Raw genomic sequence first — 21,605 nt, 5'->3', positions numbered from 1 at the left:
AACCTCGTTGGTTGTACAGTCTTATTTTTTTTTTTTAAATAAACCCTGAAGGATCTCAGTGTTACTCTGCACCCTGATCTCGCTTTTGACGAACACATCACAAATATTTCAAGAGTAGCTTCCCCCCCATCTTTATAACATTGCAAAAAACAAACTTGGACTCACCCATGATGTTCTCTCTTCAAGATTAGACAACTGCAATGCTCTACTTTCCAGCTACCCAGATAAAGCACTAAATAAACTTCAGTTAGTGCTAAATACAGACGCTAGAATCTTGATGAGAACCCCCCAAAAGGTATCCTATTGCTCCAGTGCTAGCCTGGCATCCTGTTAAGGCTAGGACTGATTAAGGTCTTACTCTGTCTCAACCTTTAAGTTTGTACTGAAGACTCAGCTCTTCAGTAGGTCCTATGATTGAGTGTATTCTAGCCCAGGGGTGCGAAGGTGAACGGCAGGGCACTGGAGTGATGAACCACCCTTGCCGTCTTTGCCTGCCCTGCTCCCCTCTCTCCACTTGGATTCTCTGCCTCTGACACTACTACGGGGGCTGAGTCACTGGCTTGCTGGTGCTCTCCCATGCCTTCCCTAGGCAGGATACATCACGTCTTGCCAGGCTTTTTACGCTATACTCCACTTAAGTGGGTTGAGTCACTGATGTTGTCTTCCTATCCGGTCTTGCGCCCCCATCGGGCTCGTGTGGTGGGGGAGATCTTCATGGGCTATACTCCGCCTTTTCTCAGGGTAGTAAGTTGGTGGTCTGTTGATATCCCTCTAGTGGTGTGGGGGCTGTGCTTTGGAAAAATGGGTGGAGTTTTATCCTGCCTGGTTGGCCCTGTCTGGTGTATTTCGCCTGTCTTATCTGGTGTCCTGTGTGATTTTAAGTATGCTCCCTCTCTCCCCTTCCAGTGAACTTGAGCCCTAGGACAATGCCTCAGGACTACCTGGCCTCAAGGCACCTGGCTGTCCCCATCCCTAGTCCATCTGGTCGTGTTGCTGATCCAGTTTCTGCTGTTCTGCCTGCGGCTATGGAACCCTGACCTTTTCACCGGACCTGCTGTTGAGAGAGTCTCTCTCTGCCTCTCTCACACACACAGCACCTGCTGTCTCGACCGCTGAATGATCGGCTTTGAAAAGCCAACTGACATTTACTCCTGAGGTGCTGACCTGTTGCACCCTCTATAACCACTGATTATTATTTGACCCTGCTGGTCATCTATAAAACGGTTGAACATCTTGAAGAATGATCTAGCCTTAATGGCCATGTACTGTTATAATCTCCACCGGCACAGCCAGAAGAGGACTGGCCCCCCCTCAGCACCTGGTTCCTCTAGGTTTCTTCCTAGGTTCCTGCCTTTCTAATGAGATTTTCCTAGCCACCGTGCTTCTACATCTGCATTGCTTGCTCTTTGGGGTTTTAGGCTTGGTTTCTGTATAAGCACTTTGTGACATCTGCTGATGTAAAAAGGGCTTTATAAATACATTTGACTGATTGATTCAAATCAGTTGCTGTAGGTAGTCTGCTTTTCTGGCAAAAAAATATCTAAACTAATCTGACTGGATTATAAATCGCTCTGGAAAGAAGCAGCTGCTAAATAACTACAAAGTCAAATATAGAAAGGTGGTCGATGCAAAGCCAGACCTGTAGGGGGAGAGGTGGAGTGGCTCGGGGGGGGGGGGGGGAGAGCGCGAGAGACAGAGAGCATAGGTGGAGGTGGAGGGTGAAGAATGGAGGAAGGAAGAAGATGTGAATTGTTGTCCGAGTGCGGGCGATGCAGGATGACCCGATAGAAACACGTCAAACACAGATGAACTGTTCAGTCAAACTGCACCAGGGAGGGAACACCACCAGACAAAGGATAAATACGGGCATCATCAGACCAGGACCAGGCATTCCTCGTCATGCAGATGGGATAGATGGAGGGAACAGAGGAAAGGAAGGAGGGATGGTTTTGAGAGAAATATGAAAGGGTACTGTACCACGCTGTATCGCTGATGTAATGCACAAGCTGTTCCACTCCTTGCCAAGGTCAGTGTGGGAGAGGCAGAGGGAGAGAAACAACAAGGAAGAAGGGAGAGAAATAGGAGGAGAGCGATTTAGGTTAGGTTGATGGAGGAGTCCAGAATGGACGGAGGGTCATCAGTCCAGTCTTCATTAATTGGTTGATCACACACGGGTATGTTTTACTACACAAAGAGACTGAGGCATGTTTGGTACATGTGTACCATACACACACACACACACACAAGCATGTTCATTAAGAAATAGACGTGTTCTGTGCCGTTCAATGACACACTAATCTCTCGTGGACAGAGGCAGGTATTGTAGCGTCTTTCAACAGACTGTGGGATACGAAGACTAACAAGGAACTTTGTCACTGATCATTTGGGCAAATCACAATTTCGGAAGGGGTGTTTGAATCTTTCAAAGTTCGGAGGGGGAGTTGACATTTGGCCCATGCCATGGCTGACAGTTTACTTTAAGGGGGGGTGGAGACTTCGTTAGTCTCGTTTCTCATGCATCTCCCCCCCAGAACCGAATCAAGCATCTGACTCAATTACTCCAGATTTTAGTTCTGTGTTTCTGAGACTAATGACACACTGACAGCCTTCAATTACTCACAGCGCAAACACCTGGAACACTCACACCATGCATAGAACACACAGTCACCGGCAGTTATCCTCTTCAGTTACTCCCTCTAGTTCCCGGTTGCTCCTAAAAAGAGCTATGGCATCACTCAACCAATGGAGGGTGAATAAAATTCATTAAAAAATGAGTTCAATTACAGAGGGAACTATTCACTCATTAGCAGATGCGCGTGGAATGTCTCTTGACTGAAATGTGTGGGATCAAAGCACCACCGCTCTGTCGAGCATGATGGAGAGAACGGCTGATTCGGGGCAGGGATGAAGAGAGGGATGAGGGGATGGAGGGGAGGGAGAGAAACAAAGGCTGGGGAAGTTTTGGGCCTGAGGTGATACGGCCCCATAGTCCTTGGCGACAGGCGTCTACCAAGTCCCACAGATAGAGATCAAAGGGCAAAACGGAATGAATTAGCGGAGTTTCTCTCTTGCTCTCCATTTCGTCGTCATTTTCTCTCTTTTACTAAATCGCTCCATCTTTTTGGTCTTAACCCATTTCTCAGCATATTGTAGGTGTCACTGTGCTTTGGACTGCATTTAAAGAGACTAGTGAGGAGACTGGAGCACTTAGACTTTTCAGAGAGTTCTTACAATGAAAATACCAATGCTCTACAGGTCAAGTATCGGACTGGAAGAGCCTTTCAACATGTCAGCCAGTTTGAAAACTAGAAAAGTGGGTTGCGATGCCGACATGTAGCGAGCAACAGAGAAAACAAATCCGTGACCAATTGAGGCAGCAAAAAGAGAGCTAACTAGAGAGGATATAAAATGATAACTAGAAGGGAAAAAGAGAATTTGCACTTGCTTGATGCTCTAAGACTCTAGGGACTGAAGCAGGGTGGCAGGGTAATGGCATGGGGACACAGATGCGAGGCTCTATAGGGTATGGGTGGCGAGGGGTAGGGATGGGGGGGGCACTGTTAGGGACTCACTCTGTCTGCTGTGGTGGGGCATGCATGCCCGCAGGGTCCCCTGGTGAGAGCGCTGCCAGGGAGAGAGGAAAGGAGCAGGCAGAACACCCTGTGCAGAGAGAAGACAAACACCAGAGGAAATGACACACACCAGAGAACAGAAAGATAGACAGAGAGGATCGAACTCAGCCATCCCTCCGTGGAGTTGGTAAGTGAGTGATTGGTCTCCAGTCACACACAGGGATGGCATCTTAAGAGGAACAGAGGTGTCCTGGCATCTAAGGATCACGGATTGGTGTGCGTGCGTGCGTGCGTGCGTGCGTGCGTGCGTGCGTGCGTGCGTGCGTGCGTGCGTGCGTGCAAGTGTGTCAGTATAGTGTCTTCAGAAAGGTATTTATACCCTTTGGCTTATTCCATTGTTGTGTTACAGTCTGAATTCAAAATGGATTCATAATTAAAATGGACAAATAACCTATAAAATGACAAAGTAAAAAATATATATTGAAAATGAAATATACACTGAACAAAAATAAACGCAACAGGCAACGAGATTTTACTGCGTTACAGTTCATAAGGAAATCAGTCAATTGAAATGAATTCATTAGGCCCTAATCTATGGATTTGACATGACTGGGAATACAGAATTGCATCTGTTGGTCACACATACCTTTAAAAATAAAAAATAAATAAAAAAAGGTAGGGGTGTGGATCAGAAAACCAGTCAGTATCTGGTATGACCACCATTTGCCTCATGCAGCGAAACACATGTCCTTCGCATAGAGTTGATCAGGCTGTTGATTGTGGTCTGTGGAATTTTGTCCCACTCCTCTTCAATGGCTGTGTGAAGTTGCTGGATATTGGCGGGAACTGGAACACGCTGCCGTACACGTTGATGCAGAGCATTCCAAACATGCTCAATGGTTGACCTGCAGTTAGGGCCTTTCAACCAGACTGCGCCTGTACAGATTCATTTTGTATCGCTCAGAAAGATGGCAGGAATATGAGCATTCGTGATTTCAGACTTTTTTGTTATGATACCTGCAGTCAGGTCAAGCCCCTGGTGAGGACGACGAGCACGCAGATGAGCTTTCACCGAAGTTTTCTGACAGTTTGTGCAGAAATTCTTTGGATGTGCAAACTCTGTTTCATCAGCTGTCCGAGTGGCTTGTCTCAGACGATCCCGCAAGTGAAGAAGCCGGATGTGGAGTTCCTGAGCTGGCGTGGTTACATATGGTCTGCAGTTGTGAGGCTGGTTGGATATACTGCCAAATTCTCTAAAACGACATTGGAGCGGTTTATGGTAAAGAAATTAACATGCAATTATCTGGCAACAGCTCTGGTGGATATTCCTGCAGTCAGCATGCCAACTGCACACTCCCTCAAAACTTGAGACATCTGTGGCTTTGTGTTGTGTGGCAAAACTACACATTTTAGAGTGGCCTTTTGTCCCGAGCACAAGGTGCACCTGTGTAATAATCATGCTGTTTAAATCAGCTTCTTGATATGCCACACCTGTCAATTGGATGGATTATCTTGGCATCAGAGAAATGCTCACTAACAGGGATGTAACTAAATTTTTCCCCCAGCATTATTGAGAAATACACTTTTTGTGATTATGGAACATTTCTGGGATCTTTTATTTCAGCTCATGAAACATGGGACAAACACTTTACATGTTGTGTTTATATTTTATTTTTTGCATTTTGTGAATACTAATTTGCATAAGTATTCACACCCCTGAGTCAATACTTTGTATAAGCCCCTTTGGCGGCGAGTACAGCTTTGAGTCGTCTTGGGTATGTCTTTGTCAGCTTTGCACATCTGAATTGGGGATATTCTCCTTTCTTCCTTGCAGATTTTCTCAAGCTCTATTAAGGTAGATGGGGAGTAGCGGTGAATAGCAGTCTCTCCACAGATTTCTTATGGAATTCAAGTCTGGGCTTTGGCTGGGTCACTCAAGGTCTTTCACATTCTTGTTCTGAAGCCATTCCAGCATAGCTTTGACTGCATGCTTGGGGTCATTGTCCTGTTGGAACGCAAATCTTTGCCCCAGTTTAAGGTAATTTGCACTCAAGCACATTCTCAATGATTTGCCTTCATTTGGTTCCATTCATTGTTCCCTCTATCCTTACCAGTCTCCCAGTCCCTGCTGCTGAAATGCATCCCCATAGCTGTGCATTGTTTTCTCAAAACATAGCGCTTTGCATTCAGGCTAAAGAGTAAAATGTGTGTCTCATCAGACCACATAATCTTTTGCCTTTATGCTCTCAGAGTCTTTCACATGCCTTTTTGCAAACTCCAAGCATGCTGTCATATGCCTTTTTCTCAGGAGTGGCATCCATCTGGCATTTCCTATAGAGCCCAGATTGGTGAAGTGCTGTAGAGACTGTTGTCCTTCTGGCAGGTTCTCCCATCTCAGCCTAGGAACTCTAATTCTGTCAGAGTGATCATTGTGTTCTTGGTCATCTCCCGGACCAAGGTCCTTCTTGCCCGGTTGCTCCAGTTCCTTGGACTTCATGGTCTAGTTTCTGCTCTGACATGCACTGTCAACTGTGGGAACTTCTATAGACAGGTGTTTCTTTCTAAATCATGTTCAAACAACTGAATTTGCCACAGGTGGACTACCATCAAGTTGTATTGACAAGGATGATCAAAGGTAATTAGATGCACCTGAGCTCAATTTGGAGCATATTAGCAGAGGTGTGTGAATATTTAGGTAAATGAGATTTCTGTATTTTATTTTCAAAACATGTACACAAAATTCTAAAAACATGTATTCACTCTGTCATTACGGGGTCTTGTGGGTAGATGTGTGGGAAAATCTATATTTAATACATTTTGAATTTAGGCTGTAACAACAACATGTGGAATAAGTCAAGGGGTATGAATAATTTCTGAAGCTGCTGTAGATTAGAGCACCATACTCTCAAACACAGGTCACTCAGACATGAGGACCAGGGAGGGATTAGTTTAGATGGACATTTCTCTCCAGCGCCTCAAATTGAGAAAACATGCTGGGATGGGGTGCAGCCACTAGCCTATTCCCCCCTTGCTACACCCACACTAAATGTGGCGCCACTGTCTCTCAGTCCATTCCTAGACAAGGTGCCTGCGATGTCTCCCTGTACAATACAATCACACTCACCCTCCACCGGTTCAGACGCACCTGCCAGGGAGTGATTTGACATGGGGGAGGAAGATGAGAAATGTAGACGACTAGGGTCACCTCTAAACTCATAGCTACCTGACATGACAGTGACAGGTACTGTTATTGAAGCTGCAAGAGGCTCAGTGAGAGGGGATTGGTTGGGTGTTGAGCTTACCTTTGCTTTGGGGGGGGATGCGTTATTTGTGTACTGCCACTACAGATCAATTGTGCTCATTATGGTTGATGCCAGTTTCTCTGCAGTCTGGATAGACAGCATAATTTCACGAGCTCATTACAATGTCGCCTCTCTCAACCCTCCCCCCTCTTTCATCACTCTTTCTCTCTAACACACCATCAGTATTTCTCCAAGACACTGTTGCCTGTTCCATTTATCAGTATTGATTAGTAGGACTATGACTAATCCGCTAGGGATCAGCTTTTTCTTCGAGAGAAAAAAACTTTTTGCTCTAGAAACCGTTGCCATGGTAAACAGGTGTAGCTGTGACAATGAGGAACATTGTCCCTTGCGCTTCTGAATACATACAGCCTGATACGCAGTATACCGACATGACTTTGTGACATCACACAGACCGCAAAGACAATCTTGTCGTTTCCCATTGGTCCGTCAAGCCTGTCGCGCGGGGATGCCAAAGAGGGAACCAAAGACACATTTTAGAATGTGGCTGAAATGGATAGCCGCCGTTTTACGGGCTCTCCTGGCCAATTCCGCTATATTGTGTGTTTGTTTGCACTGATCTGAACTTTTCTGTACATAATGTTTATGCCATTGTTTCCGGTAATGAAAATAGCTTCTGGACTTCAGAACAGCGATCACTAACCTCCATTTGAATGAAGATTGCTACTTCCAACGAGTCGGTGGCGCAGGACATACTGCTAATCCCAGTCCAGGCCCTAATCCCAGAGACTCAGAAGAGACAGCGCAAGATTGGCTGACACTCATCTAGTACCGGGTTGCCCCCCCCCCCCCCCCTTTGCCTCCAGAACAGCCCGAATTATTTGGGGAATGGAAACATTAGGTCCCTTGATATCAATTGAGCAAAGTGTGCCAGGAAAACATTACCCACACCATTACACCACTACCAGCAGCCTATACCGTTGGCAGAATGGGGCCATGGACTCATGCTGCTCACGGCAAATCCTGACTCTGCCATCATCCTGACACAACAGGAACCGGATTCGTCGGACCAGGCAATGTTTTTCCAGGACTCATTTGTACAGGTTTGGTGATAATGTGCCCACTTGAGTCATTTTCTTGTTTTTAGTTGATAGGAGTGGAACCCGGTGTGGTCGTCTGCAGCAATAGCCCATCCGTGACAAGGACCGACGAGTTGTGCATTCTGAGATACTGTTCTGCACAACACTGTCGTACTGCGCCGTTATTTGTCTGTTTGTGGCCCAAGGACTGCCACAGACTGGATGTTTTTTGTTTGTCGCACCATTCCCCGTAAACCCTAGACACTGTCGTGTGAAAAGCCCAGGAGTGCCCGGACGTTTCTGAGACGCTGGAACCGGTGCGCCTGGCACAGGACGATCATACCACACTCAAGTCACTCGTTTTCCCATTCTAACGTTCAGTCGAACAGTAACCGAATACCTCAATGCCTGTCCAATCAGAGACGACGCGCCGAGTGGACGGATTTTAATGAAGGAAAACTGAAATCTGTCTTACCAAAATTCTACAAGCATGTCACCTGTGCAGCTAGAGGCAAAACAACTCTAGATCTCCTTTACTCCACACACAGAGACACAGACAAAGCTCTCCCTCCATCGGGCAAATCTGACAATAACTCTGTCCTCTGGATTCCTGTTTCCAAGCAAAAACTCAAACAGGAAGTACCCAATACGGAAGTGGTGGTGGGCCTGACCACCGGCGACGATCAGAGACCTGGCAGTGGGGTGCCAGGACGACAACCTCTCCCTCAACGTTAGCAAGACAAAAAGGAGCTGATCGTTGACTACAGGAAACGGAGGGCCGAGCACACCCCCATTCAAATTGACAGAGCTGTAGTGGGACGGTTTGAGAGCTTCAAGTTCCTCGGTGTCCACATCACTAAGGATCTATCATGGTCCACACACAACACAGTCGTCAAGAGGGAACGACACCTCTTCCCCTTAAGGAGGCTGAAAAGATTCGGCATGGGGCCTTCAGATCCTCCAAAAGTTCTACAGCTGCAACATTGAGAGCATCTTGACTGGCTGCATCACCACTTGGTACGGCAACTGCTTGGCATCCGACCGCAAGGCGCTACAGAGGGTAGTGCATCACTGGGGCCGAGCTCCCTGCCATCCAGGACCTCTATACCAAGCAGTGACAGAGGATGACCCTTAAAAAAAGTCTGGAACCAACAGGACAGCTTCTACCCCCAAGCCATAAGACTGCTAAACAGTTTACCTAATCTTCATTGACTCTTTTTACACTCATCACATACGCTGCTGCAACGGTCGATCCTGTTGCCTCGTCACTATATTCCTAGTTATATGTACTTACCTAACTCAATTGCCTCGTACCCCTGCACATCGACTCGCTACTGGTAACCATGTATATAGCCAAGTTATTAGTCGGTATTTATAATTATTTTTACGTGTTATTACTATTTTCTCACTCTCTGCATTGTTGGGAAGGGCCCGCATTTCACTGTTAGTCTACACCGGTTGTCTACGAAGCATGTGACAAATACAATTAGATGGATTTGAGCTAGAAATACTAACTATGATTGGAGCTCAGCACTAAGAGACAGCATGGTGTGATGAATCCCGTGCCTTTGAGACAGAGATACTCTCAAGCCACTGTCATTATGCCGCTGTCGGCTTGTGTGCTGACGCTCACACGCTACACTTTCCTTATCTCGAGACAGCGGGGAGAACATTGTCACCGTTTCCCTCATAACTGAAAAATGAAATGTCAGAGCTATCACGTTTCCTCTTCAAACAAAAACTGCAGCGGTTACATACAAAAGGAGAAACAATTAAAGAAGACGGGAAAGGCTTTCATTTCGGTGGCACCTGACTTATCTGTGTGCTGATGGGCACTTGTGTGTCTGACCATCTGAACGCTGGCGAATTCAATTAGAGTGGCGCAAGGCATGTGCCTTGGTGAACGCATCTACAGCCTCGCCCCGTCCTCTTATCTCCTCTTGCACCCCGGAAACGCATGTTTCCAGCCCTAGTCCCAGCACCAAAGCCCCCCCCCCCCCGTCCCCAGTATCACCCCAATCGCTGCACACAACCAGCAACAACTTGTCCATTAACTTTTTCAGGTGAAGTACAAACCCAAGCTGTAAATCTGAACCAAACCAATTTCCCTACAGTTTCCCATCCACACCTTATTCCAAAACGGCAAAGCAGGAGGGTGAATAAATCCAAATCATGGCGGGATACAAAAGTGACCAGAAGTGCACCGCCACCGGGTGTGGGTGTCTATGATTGAGCACCATGTCTCCCCGACCGCCCACCTCATGGCGCCTCTCACCGGTATATGCTGGTGTCCTTTGGCCAGGTGTAAAAATGAGACCCCTGTGCTGCGTTACTGGAGCGCATATTTCAAGCGGAGCCTTCTTTTTAAAATCTAAATCGCTGCCTAACCCAACAAGCATAACATAAAACAATAACATAACGGAGCGGCTAGCGGCGTGCAAAAGCGACTTCCACGTTATTGCCGGTGCTACTTTGTTCTACGCTGGGCTTAGAGGTGCCCTTATTTGGGCCAGGCAAACAAAAGGGCAGCTAACCCCCTGGATATGCATTATTGTTTGTCATTAGTGATAGTCCTGTGATTTACGCTGCCCAGGGAGGGCTGAGGCCCTGTTTCATCAGAGAACACAGAAAGATAGCAGTAGTGTCCCAGACAGGCAGGCGGCTAAACAGCCAAATGCTCCGGTCTCCTAAGCAGGCTGCCAGTGTAAGGGGGGGCCCATGGGCCCAGTCATCCCTCTAAACTGGCATTGTTCAGCCCACGCAACATCCTGCTCCAACAGGCCCCCAGGCTGCCTTACTGGTGGAACGTGCTGTCTGTCCAAGTGGCAGAGGCCAGAGACTCCTGGCTGCTTGGCTTGACCAGAGCGCTGGATGTCAGTGTGGAAAGATGACACCTACCTAGCTAAGTCACTATTAGGTGTCCTCCAGCAGTTACAGTATAAAGTTATACAGTGCCGTAGGGAAAGTATTCAGACCCCTTGACTTTTTCCACATTTTGTTACATTACAGCCTTATTCTAAAATGTATTAAATAAAAATTAATCCTCAGCAATCTACACAAAATAGCCCATAACGACAACGTGAAAACAGGTTTTGGGATTTTTATTCAGACCCTTTGATATGAGACTCGAAATTGAGCTCAGCTGCATCCTGTTTCCATTGATCATCCTTGAGATGTTTCTACGACTTGATTGCAGTCCACTTGAGGTAAGTTCAATTGATTGGACATGATTTGGAAAGGCACACACCTGCCTATATAAGGTCTCAGAGTTGACAGTGCATGTCAGAGCAAAAATCAAGCCATGAGGTCAAAAGGAATTGTCCTTAGAGCTCAGAGACAGGATTCGGTTCAGGCACATATCTGAGAATGGGTACCAAAAAATGTCTGCAGCATTGTAGGTCAAAGAACAGTGGCCTCCATCATTCTTAAAATGGAAGAAGTTTAAAACCACCAAGACTCTCACCAGAGCTGGCCGCCCGGCACAACTGAGCAATCGGAGGAGAAGGGCCTTGGTCAGGGAGGTGACCAAGAAACCGATGGTCAATCTGACAGAGCTCCAGAGTTCCTCTGTGGAGATGGGAGAACCTTCCAGAAGGACAACCATTTCTGCAGCACCCCACCAATCAGGCCTTTATGGTAGGGCCAGACGGAAGCCACTCCTCAGTAAAAGGCACGACAGCCCGCTTGGAGCTGGCCAAAAGGCACCAAAAAACTCAGACAAAGAGAAACAAGTCTGATGAAACCAAGATTGAACTCTTTGACCTCAATGCCAAGCGTTACGTCTGGAGGAAACCTGGCATCATCCCTACGGTGAAGCAAGGTGGTGGCAGCATCATGCTGTGGGGATGTTTTTCAGCGGCAGGGACTGGGAGACCAGTCAGGATCGAGGCAATGATGAACATAGCCAAATAAAGGTAAATCCTTGATGAAAACCCGCTCCAGAGAGCTCAGGACCTCAGACTGGGCCGAAGGTTCACCTTCCAACAGGACAACGACCCTAAGCACACAGCCAAGACCACGCAGAGCGGCTTCGGGACAAGTCTCTGAATGTCCTTGAGTGGCCCAGCCAGAGCCTGGACTTGCACCCAATCGAACATCTCTAGAGAGACCTGAAAAAAGCTGTGCAGCAATGCTCCCCATCCAACCTGACAGAGCTTGAGAGGATCTGCAGAGAGAAATGGGAGAAACTCCCCAAATACAGGTGTGCCAAGCTTTTAGCGTCATGTCCAATTGCTAACAAAGGTGCGTCAACAAAGTACTAAGTAAAGGGTCTGAATACTAATGTAAATGTGATATTTCAGTTTAAGATATTTTTTAATAAATTGGCAAAAACTTCTAAAAACGAGTTTTTGCTTTGTCATTATGGGGCATTGTGTGTAGACTGAGGGGAAAAACAATACATTTTTAAATAAGGTTTTTACAAAATGTGGAAAAGGTCAATGGGTCTGAATACTGCCGAAGGTGCTGTATATGTTATAGAACAGCTATAAACGTTTCACAGCTCCTACAGAGATTATGACTTGGAATAGAGAACACTTGCACGGTGAGAATCCAACAAAAAAAAAGTCACAAGTCGAGTGCCCAACAGTAAATATGATCAGGACATGACAGTGGGATGGACACTCGCTCTCTCTCTGAGACATACAGGAAGCAGCACTCACAGCATGTCCCCTCCATGGTGGAGTCTGTGTGGCCTTGTCATGGTAGGTCACCGTCACTCTTTCCACATCTCTTCCAGGTGGACTGTACTGCTGGCAGTGGCATCTCGTGGCCTCGACAGGAACAGCCTAATCAAGAGAGACACACACGTCATTCAGTTGAAATGTCACAGACACTAACACACTGTCATTCAGTTCAATCATGTTGTTTGTTAGTTCCAAATGGAGTTTCAGGGATCGCCTATTCAAGAGAGTCATTCAGTTGAAACTACACACAGATACCAATACAATATCATTCAGTTCAATCATGTAGGCCTATTGGTTAGTTGCAAAATGAACTGCGTTGCCAAGAAGAGTTGCCGGTGCAGTGTGCGTTTTGAGTTGGTTGCATGTGTGTAAATAAACACTTTAAATTACAACTACTCAGTTTAATATTGCTAAATCTTAATTATCTGTTGGAGTACTTCTTTAATGACCAGGGTGTTGGGGACACGATGACAAACAAACACCCAATCAGGGCTAAAATAAAATATGAGCGATCATATAAAATATCATAAAAACAAAATGTGAGAGGACAGAACCTTTTATAACATTTATAGTAGAAGTGTAACAAGTCCATAAACTGCAATAAAGCAATTAGTGTGTCTGCTCATACTATGCCGGTCTCTAGCCCTCTGTTTAGGCCAGGGACACTCAGGAACAATGAATGGTATGAACACTTCTGCAATGGCCACTGGCCCCACTCGAAACAAGCCTGCAACAGCAGCCCTTTTATTACCCAAAGAAAACACCCCACAGCCCAGAAGACAAATTAAACCCTGCAAGGTTCTCCATCTCACAACCTCAGAGGAGAGCAAGGGTGGCCTTTGGCTGTGGCCCCGAGTATGACACACACAGAAAAGCACAGATGCAGACTCACGCAGACGCACACACAGAGGACAGTTGAGACACCTAAGCCACAGCCACTCTAAATCATCATGTACCGGTACGGTAGCAGTGTTCTCTCTTAGGACTCCCTCATCTTCCATTACCTATTCTAGGACCAGACAGACCAGCTTTGTGTTTGTACTCTTTCAAGCATTCTTCAAAACCCCAGGGCTCTTTTTAAAAACACACGCACACAACCTTTCATCCCCATACTTCACTCTCATCGTTCTGACTACACACGCATACAATTACCTGCACAAACAATTATCGGCCTCTTAAGGGCTTATAGATTCCAGGAAACGCAAGCAGAGACTGACGGATGCTCCACTCTTACAGCTAGTGGGAGGACTGAAAGCACAATACAACACGGCCATCTTAAAACAGAAATATGCTTTCACAAAAGGCAAAAGAGTAAAAAGACACTACGGCACAGGTATCCAACTCATTCCGTGGAGGGCCAAGTGCGTGCAGGTTTTCACTTGTACTTGATTGATCAATTAAAAGGGCATTGATTAGTTAGGAACTCCTCTCACCTGGTCGTGTAGGTCTTAATTGGACACAAATTAAAAAAAAAAAAAAACACTGAGGACAATAGGCACTCCATGGAATGAGTTTGACTCCTCTGCCCTACAGTATCAGGCACAAGTGTTTGAATGCTCCCACAATGAATAGCAACATTTCAATCACTGTGGCTCTTAGCATAGAGGGTGGAAACTAACCAGAAAAGATTGAACTATTAAAACAGTGTACATGTTATTGTAAAGGAGAGGAATACAAGCCCTACCAAATCAGGGTCTGTCCAGGCTCTAACGCCCCGTTGTGTCTGCATACTACCAACAGGAGGATGAGTCCCTGAAATAAAACATTGCTCTATTTTGATCGATACGCTAGTTCAACTTCAAATGTGATATTAGCAGGAGAGAGAGAGAGGTGTGTTCCTGTGGTGAAGAAATAATAATGAATCCCCCTGTTGCCTCCACAGCTCCTCTGGACCTGAAATCATGCATCCAGGCTGATTCCAGTCATAAAGAATATCAGCTATGGCATGCTGAAATAAACCAATAGGATTCCAACATGATTCCCTGAAATAAAAACAGTGCTCTGTTGTTTGATATGCTAGTTCAACTTCAAAGGTGAAATTAGCAGGAAAGACAGAGCTGTTTAATGAATCTCCACTGCTGCCTACACAGCTCCTCTGGGCCTGAATCATGCATCCAGGCTGATTCTAGTAATAAAGAGTATTAGTCTTAAATCATGTATCAATAAATGGTCTATGGAATGGGAAGAGGTTGCTAAGAATGCATGGCTTTTATTCAGGACAGAATAAAGTATAACTTACTTTTTTTTGACATAATATACAGTGCATTCGTAAAGTATTCAGTCCCCTTGATATTTTCCACATTTTGTTACGTTGATTAAATAGTTTGTTCCCCCCTCAATCTACACACAATACCCTATAATGAGTCATTTTTGCAAATGTATTAAAATGTAAAAAACATAAACATAAGTATTCAGACCCTTTACTCAGTTCTTTGTTGAAGCACCTTCGGCAGCGATTACAGCTTTGAGTCTTCTTGGGTATGACGCTACAAGTTTGGCACACCTGTATTTGAGGAGTTTCTCCCATTGTTCTCTGCAGATCATCTCAAGCTCTGTCAGGTTGGATGGGGAGCGTCGCTGCGCAGCTATTTTCAGGTCTCTCCAGAGATGTTCGATCGGGTTCAAGTCCGGGCTCTGGCTGGGCCACTCAAGGACATTCAGAGACTTGTTCCGAAGCAACTCGTGAGTTGTCTTGACTGTGTACTTAAGGTCATTGTCCTGTTGGAAGGTGAACCTACGCCCCAGTCTGAGGTCCTGAGTGGTCAGGAGCAGGTTTTCATCAAGGATCGCTGTACTTTGCGCTGTTCATCTTCGCCTCGATCCTGACTAATCTCCCAGTCCCTGCCGCTGAAAAACATCCCCACAGCATGATGCTGCCACCACCATGCTTCACCGTAGGGATGGTGCCAGGTTTCCTCCAGATGTGATGCTTGGCATTCAGGCAAAAGACTCAAATGGTTTCATCACACCAGAAAGTCTTGATTCTCATGGTCAGAGTACTTTAAGTGCCTTTTGGCAAACTCCAAGCGGGCTGTCATTTACTGAGGAGTAGCTTCCATCTGTTCACTATCATAAAGGCATGATTGTTGGAATGCTGCAGAGATGGTTGTCCTTCTGGACGGTTCTCCCATCTCCACAGAGGAACTCTGGAACGCTGTCAGAGTGACCATTGGGTTCTTGGTCACCTCCTCGACCAAGGCCCTTCTCCTCAGATTGCTCAGTTTGGCCAGGCGGCCAGCTCTAGGAAGAGTTTTGGTGATTCCAAACTTCTTCCATTTAAGAATGGAAGAAGGCGACTGTGTTCTTGGGGACCTTCAATGCTGCAGACATCTTTTTGAAACGCTTCTCCAGATCTGTGCCTCAACACAATCCTGTCTCGGAGCTCTACAGACAATTCCTTCGACCTCATGGCTTGGTTTTGCTCTGACATGCACCGTCAACTCAGGGACCTTATTTAGAAGGGTGTGTGCCTTTCCAAATAATTTCCAATCAATTAAATGTACCACAGGTGGACTCCAATCAAGTTGTAGAAACATCTCAAGGATGATCAATGTTAACAGGATGCAGCTGACCTTAATTTTGAGTCTCATAGCAAGTGTGTCTCATAAGCACAGCCAAGACCACGCAGGAGTGGCTTCGGGACAAGTCTCTGAATGTCCTTGAGAGGCCCAGCCAGAGCCCGGATTTGAACATCTCTGGAGAGATAGCTGTGCAGCAACACTCCCCATCCAACCTGACAGAGCGTGAGATGATCTGCAGAGAAGAATGGGAGAAACTCCCCAAATACAGGTGTGCCAAGCTTATAGCTTTGCATTGTCATTATGGTGTATTGTGTTTAGATTTATCAGGGGGGGGAAACTATTTCATACATTTTAGAATAAGGCTGCAACCTAACAAAATGTGAAGAAACTCAAGGGGTCTTAATACTTTCCAAAGGCACTGTGTATATGGGGAATACAATCATCCCAGCTCTGAAGATTTTGCTGTGAGGAGACAGAATCGTTAGATCATTTGTTTTGGTACTGTCCATACGTAGCTTGTTTTTGGTCGCAGGTTCAGGATTGGCTTAAGAATTGCAACATTTACCTGGAGCCAACTCTGCAATATAGCACTGCTGGGTGATTTAAAAAGTCATGGTCAAATCGATTAATAATACAATAACTCTTGGCAAAAATGTGTCTAATTTACAATATGTTGAATAGAAATGTGCAGAACTTTGTGAAACATCACAGCTGAAAAATATATGGCAAATAGAAATCAAAACTGGATGTGTTCTGAGATAGATGGGAGGGGTTGAGTGGAGCTGAAGGACAGGACTAAAAACAAACAAAAGATAACTATTGTAAACTGTGTCCATAAAATGTACATAGTATGTTAAAGCAAGAAGTAGAAGCCTAAGAGTTGTCGCAATTTGTGGATTATATTTGATTAGACAGATTGAAATTATACGTTAAACATCACAGAATAGTTGAAAGATATACATGTTGAGTAGAATTCGGAAAAGGGTGGCCAGCAGAGATAGGTGGGATGTGCAATTGGAGACAAGTGGGAGTGGAGTTGCTGTGCGGGAGATTGACCTTCATTCTAAGATAAGTCAAAAATAAAGTCAAAATAAAACATAAGACAAAGTTTGAATGACACTGAGGAGTAGTGTTTTTTTCAGCTAATGCCGGTTTGCCTGAGGCTGATGCCGTCCGGTGTTTGTACACATGCATATACACACACACTCTCATTCAAGGACACACATACACGGCGGACACACACACACACACACACACACACGTATGCAATAGTGCCAGACATGCACTCAAACATATACAGTTGGCATTGCTGTTATGATTTTAGTTGTCCTTGATGTCTTTTTTTTCTTGCATTGTCGTTTGCTGTTTTCTTTTTTCTCTTTAGTTCATTTTCTTGGTTGTTGATGCATTGGGGGGGGTTCTTGGGGGTGGGGAATGGAATTCATTGCATTTATTTTTTTCTTGGGGAGGGGTCTCGAATGGTTGAGGGACAGCTATTGGGGAACTGTGGGGGGGGGTCTTGGAGAGTTTGGGTCCCCGTTTTTTTGGCCTGGTGGGACATCTGTCGAGGTGCCCTTGAGCAGGGCATTGACCCTGGATGCTTCTGTGTGTCGCTCTGAATGGGAGTCTGTTGGATGACTGGTGTGGTGTAGTTGTTGAGCGGCTTCACTGCAAGTATATTGTATGTTTCGGATATTCAATAAAATAAAAAGTTGTCCATTAGTTTACTCCAATTAGGGGAGGTATGGTAGGGAATAAAGGAAAATATATATATTTTATACATTTACAAAAAAATACAATAAAAGAAAAAGGGGGATTGGAAATGATGCAGACAATTATATTGATGGAAGCCACAATACATCTTCAAAATTAAAGCTGATTCACCCCCTAACAATAAGAATGCATGGCTTCAAGTAGGGTTGTAGAGAGAAGATAATATCAAAACAGAAGGTAGATAATTCAACTTAAATAGCATATCTGTGATATGGTCATGTAAAAGGTAGATTTCAGGGTATTTGAAATGCTGCTGGTAAATAACTGGATGATACAGAGTCTGGAGTCACATTATGCAGTAGTTACTTCGGGACGCAACAGAAGGAAATTACAGAACACTAGAAAAACCAATATTTCCAAATGTTTCTTTCAATGTTAATCACAAGGCGTGAAAAACAGTTTAACAAATAACATGTAAACAGCACCATGAAATTAACAAAGTGTTGAAAAATCAATAAATAAAAAAAAGTCTAATTAAAGCAGTAAGTCTCAATCAATAAGACATTTACAGAAGCTCAACATTCTCATTTTCATTCAGTTTGATCAGGCATGGGAGCTGGAAAAGATCCCAGAGAGATAGAGACGAGAGAAAGATACTCAGTGCATGCCAAACGGTAGGAACTCCTTCCTAATATTGAGTTGCACAAGCGTTGCATGGTCAGGGGCAGACTATTCAAGCGTGTCGTTCAGTTGAAACTTGACACAGACAACAATACAAAAAGAATTCTACAGGGATGCTGGCCCACGTCGACTCCAATGCTTCCCACAGTTGTGTCATGTTGGCTGGACGTCCTTTTGGGTGGCGGGCCATTCTTGATACACACGGGAAACTGTTTCGCGGGTAAAAACCCAGCAGCGTTGCAGTTGACACCTACTACCACAGCCCGTTCAAAAGCACTTAAATATTTTGTCTTGCCCATTCACCCTCTGAATGGCACACATACACAATCCATGCCTGAACGCTTAAAAATCGATCGTCTCCTCCCCTTCATCTACCCTGATTGACGTGGGTTTATCAAGTGACATCAATAAGGAATCATAGCTTTCACCTGGTCAGTCTACATACAGTATGTCATGGAACGAGCCGTTCTCAATGTTTTGTATACTCTCAGTGTAGAGAGAGACAGAGAAAATGACAACAGCGAGAGAGAGAGAGAGAGAGAGAGGATAAGAGAGCCACAATGAGAGACATTACTCCACGCAAGGTGAAGTCTAATTTCACAGATCTACCCACAGAGTAAGAACCACACTACCCACACAGGACAGGTCCGATAATGACAGCCCTCTTCCCACTCTACCTCCGGGGCAGTAGCAGTTAGCTGGAGTGGCTCAGACCCTGGAAGACACAGAGGCATGGAAACAAGTACAGCTCTCTCCCACACTAGGTCCAAAGTAACATGAGAAGCTGCTCCTGCAGTTGTCAAGTCTTCACCCAGACCCAGTTGGGCCCTATGGAGCCCATAGTTACTTCATGATCCCCACAGTGAGTTGATGGCAGAGGAGAGCCTTATAGACTAATAGGAGCTGACATGTCACTAAGTAGCTGGATCTATAAGTGGCCAACAAGCTCTCACAGTCTCACGTCAGAATTAGATGTTCATCCATGTTTCTCAAACGTCAAATTTCAAAGTGATTAAGATTAAGTTTAGGCATCAACTCCGAATGGTTAAGGGAAAGGTTAAGGTTTGGGATAGGCTTAAAACAAACGGTTGCCCCTAGTGACCGGTTTCCTAGTCATCTCCAGACCTCCTCAGACATAGATGGACGTCGAATACGGACTTGTATAATGGGTGACCTGGCTGAAGGGGCTGTGGGTTTGGAAGAGGCTGGTCAAATCCTGGGGTTTGACAACACTTACTGTGCATGGGTCACAGTGGTAGCGACTAGCTAGAAGAGTGACATGAAAATGGGGTGAGAAAGGTTGGAAGTCTGAGCCGTTGAAGTGCATTGCGATGAAATAGAGTTTGCACTTACGGCGTCAACACGTGAACAATAATAAGCACATACCATCTGCTGGGTCAGCTGAGAAATGGTCCGGTCTTTACTCCTCAGCTCCTCTCTCAGCTCCTGCATCTCCTTCAACAGCTCCTCCACCTAGAACACAAACCAAGACAGTTCAGTACAGCCGGTACGGATTTATTTGACCCCTAACGGCCTTAAACACACATTTCTATTCCTGACTCATCTCCACCCGTCCACCGCAGGGCTGCCAAGATCTGAGCCAGAATCCAATTTGTGAATTCATCCAGAGGATGGCACGGAATAAGGGGGAGGTCGATCAGCCGATCACGGGCCAGAGTCACAAACCATGAACCCGGCTGTGATGTCTCCCTGCAGGAGGGAGAGATGGAGGGAGCCAGTGAATGCGAGAGCGAGAGCGCATGTTTGGAAAGCTAGAAGACGACAGAGAGAGGCACATGCCCTCGAATGAGAATCCAAAACACCTGTCGGGATGGGAGAGAGAGATGATAAGCTCGGTCCGTGGGCAAAGGCAGCACATCAGAGGCTCAGCGCCACGGAGGTACCCTGCATCTTTAATGGGCCTCAGCCAAACACAGAGAGGGAACCCTAGGACCAGGCAGACACGCTGCATTCTGATGCGCTCCCAGCCCAGCCGGGCTCCTTCTGGCCCGGCCGCTACCCACACCCTTCCCCGGTCCCTAAACTCCATGCACTCCGGCCCAGACAATCACACACAGTCCCTGCGTGACCGAAAAATGTGTGTATAAATGGCTATACAATTTAATGCAGAAATGCATTGCAAATGCCTGCTGGCGCCAATGCCCTCTTCTCTGTCACTGTGTGACAGTGGATGCTAGATAATATGGACAGCACTCAGGGTGAGCCCGTTTTGGAGCCTTCACCATCCATGTCAATGCTATCGTTCAGCAGGGCTCTGCTCGCTTCCAGGGATAGGGATGAGAGGTGTGGGTTTGGGCTCCGCCAGGTTGTTAGGGTCCTTAATGTCTTTGTGGTTCAGGGTGGTTAATCCCCCCCCCCCCCCCTCCACTGCCCCAGTCAGACATGCTGGGAGGGCAAGGCTAAGCTGGAAGAGCCAGGGAACATTGGCCCAGCTGTACACAGGTTTGCAGTGTTTACAGGTTAGGTCAGGAGGAGGTTGAGACATGGCCATTGTGATGTCAAGAGGAGAAGGAACAGAACAGACTACCCTTTGCTTGACTCCTTCAAGAGAGATTCAAGGTAAAAAAAGAAGCAATGTGCCCCAAAACACGCAGGCAATTGCAAACACGCACAATAAAACACACACAATAACAGGAAATTGGATTCCAGGTTCAAAAACGTAATATGCCTGGCAAACAAGCATACACACACACAAACAGACCTAGAGCTGACACGGCAACAAAGATAACCTGAGAATGGAGAACGTACAGCGGACAAAAACAGGGTATGCACACAAACAAGGAAAACAGACCAAAGCGCTCAGGCCATGTGAACACAAACAGAAGATGGGCACTGGAAACACGAGGACAAACAGGGCCTTGGACAAACATCTATAACATGGGCATAATCCACTGTCTACACGGGGTTTGTTTGACAGTACACTTCCTACTACTGTGTGTGTGTGTGTGTGGTGTTAAACACTGAGTCTTACCTGTCGAGCTTGAATTGGGTCCCGTCTGGATTCTGGACTCAAGGTATCCAGAATCAGAGTGTCGTCCATATCACTACCATCCTCCATCTATACAAGGAC

The 21,605-nt window shown here is 45.9% G+C and overlaps 1 protein-coding gene across 1 annotated transcript in view; it reads right to left on the bottom strand.

Annotated features, from left to right (window-relative positions):
• The window catches only part of LOC120029487 (serine-rich coiled-coil domain-containing protein 2-like), a 94,533-nt gene that overhangs the window by 10,789 nt on the left and 62,139 nt on the right, over positions 1 to 21,605 (bottom strand). The window contains exons 7-9 of the mRNA XM_038974727.1: positions 21,507 to 21,593; positions 19,901 to 19,987; positions 12,576 to 12,701 (exon numbers count right to left, since the gene is read on the bottom strand). Of these exons, the coding sequence (XP_038830655.1) occupies positions 12,576 to 12,701; positions 19,901 to 19,987; positions 21,507 to 21,593 (300 nt within the window). The remainder of the gene's footprint in view (positions 1 to 12,575; positions 12,702 to 19,900; positions 19,988 to 21,506; positions 21,594 to 21,605) is intronic.

This window comes from Salvelinus namaycush, chromosome 35 (assembly GCF_016432855.1).
Source record: "Salvelinus namaycush isolate Seneca chromosome 35, SaNama_1.0, whole genome shotgun sequence".
Classification (NCBI taxonomy): Eukaryota; Metazoa; Chordata; class Actinopteri; order Salmoniformes; family Salmonidae; genus Salvelinus; species Salvelinus namaycush.
Note: the sequence above shows the minus strand (reverse complement) of the source record. Positions and strands in the feature narration are given on the sequence as shown.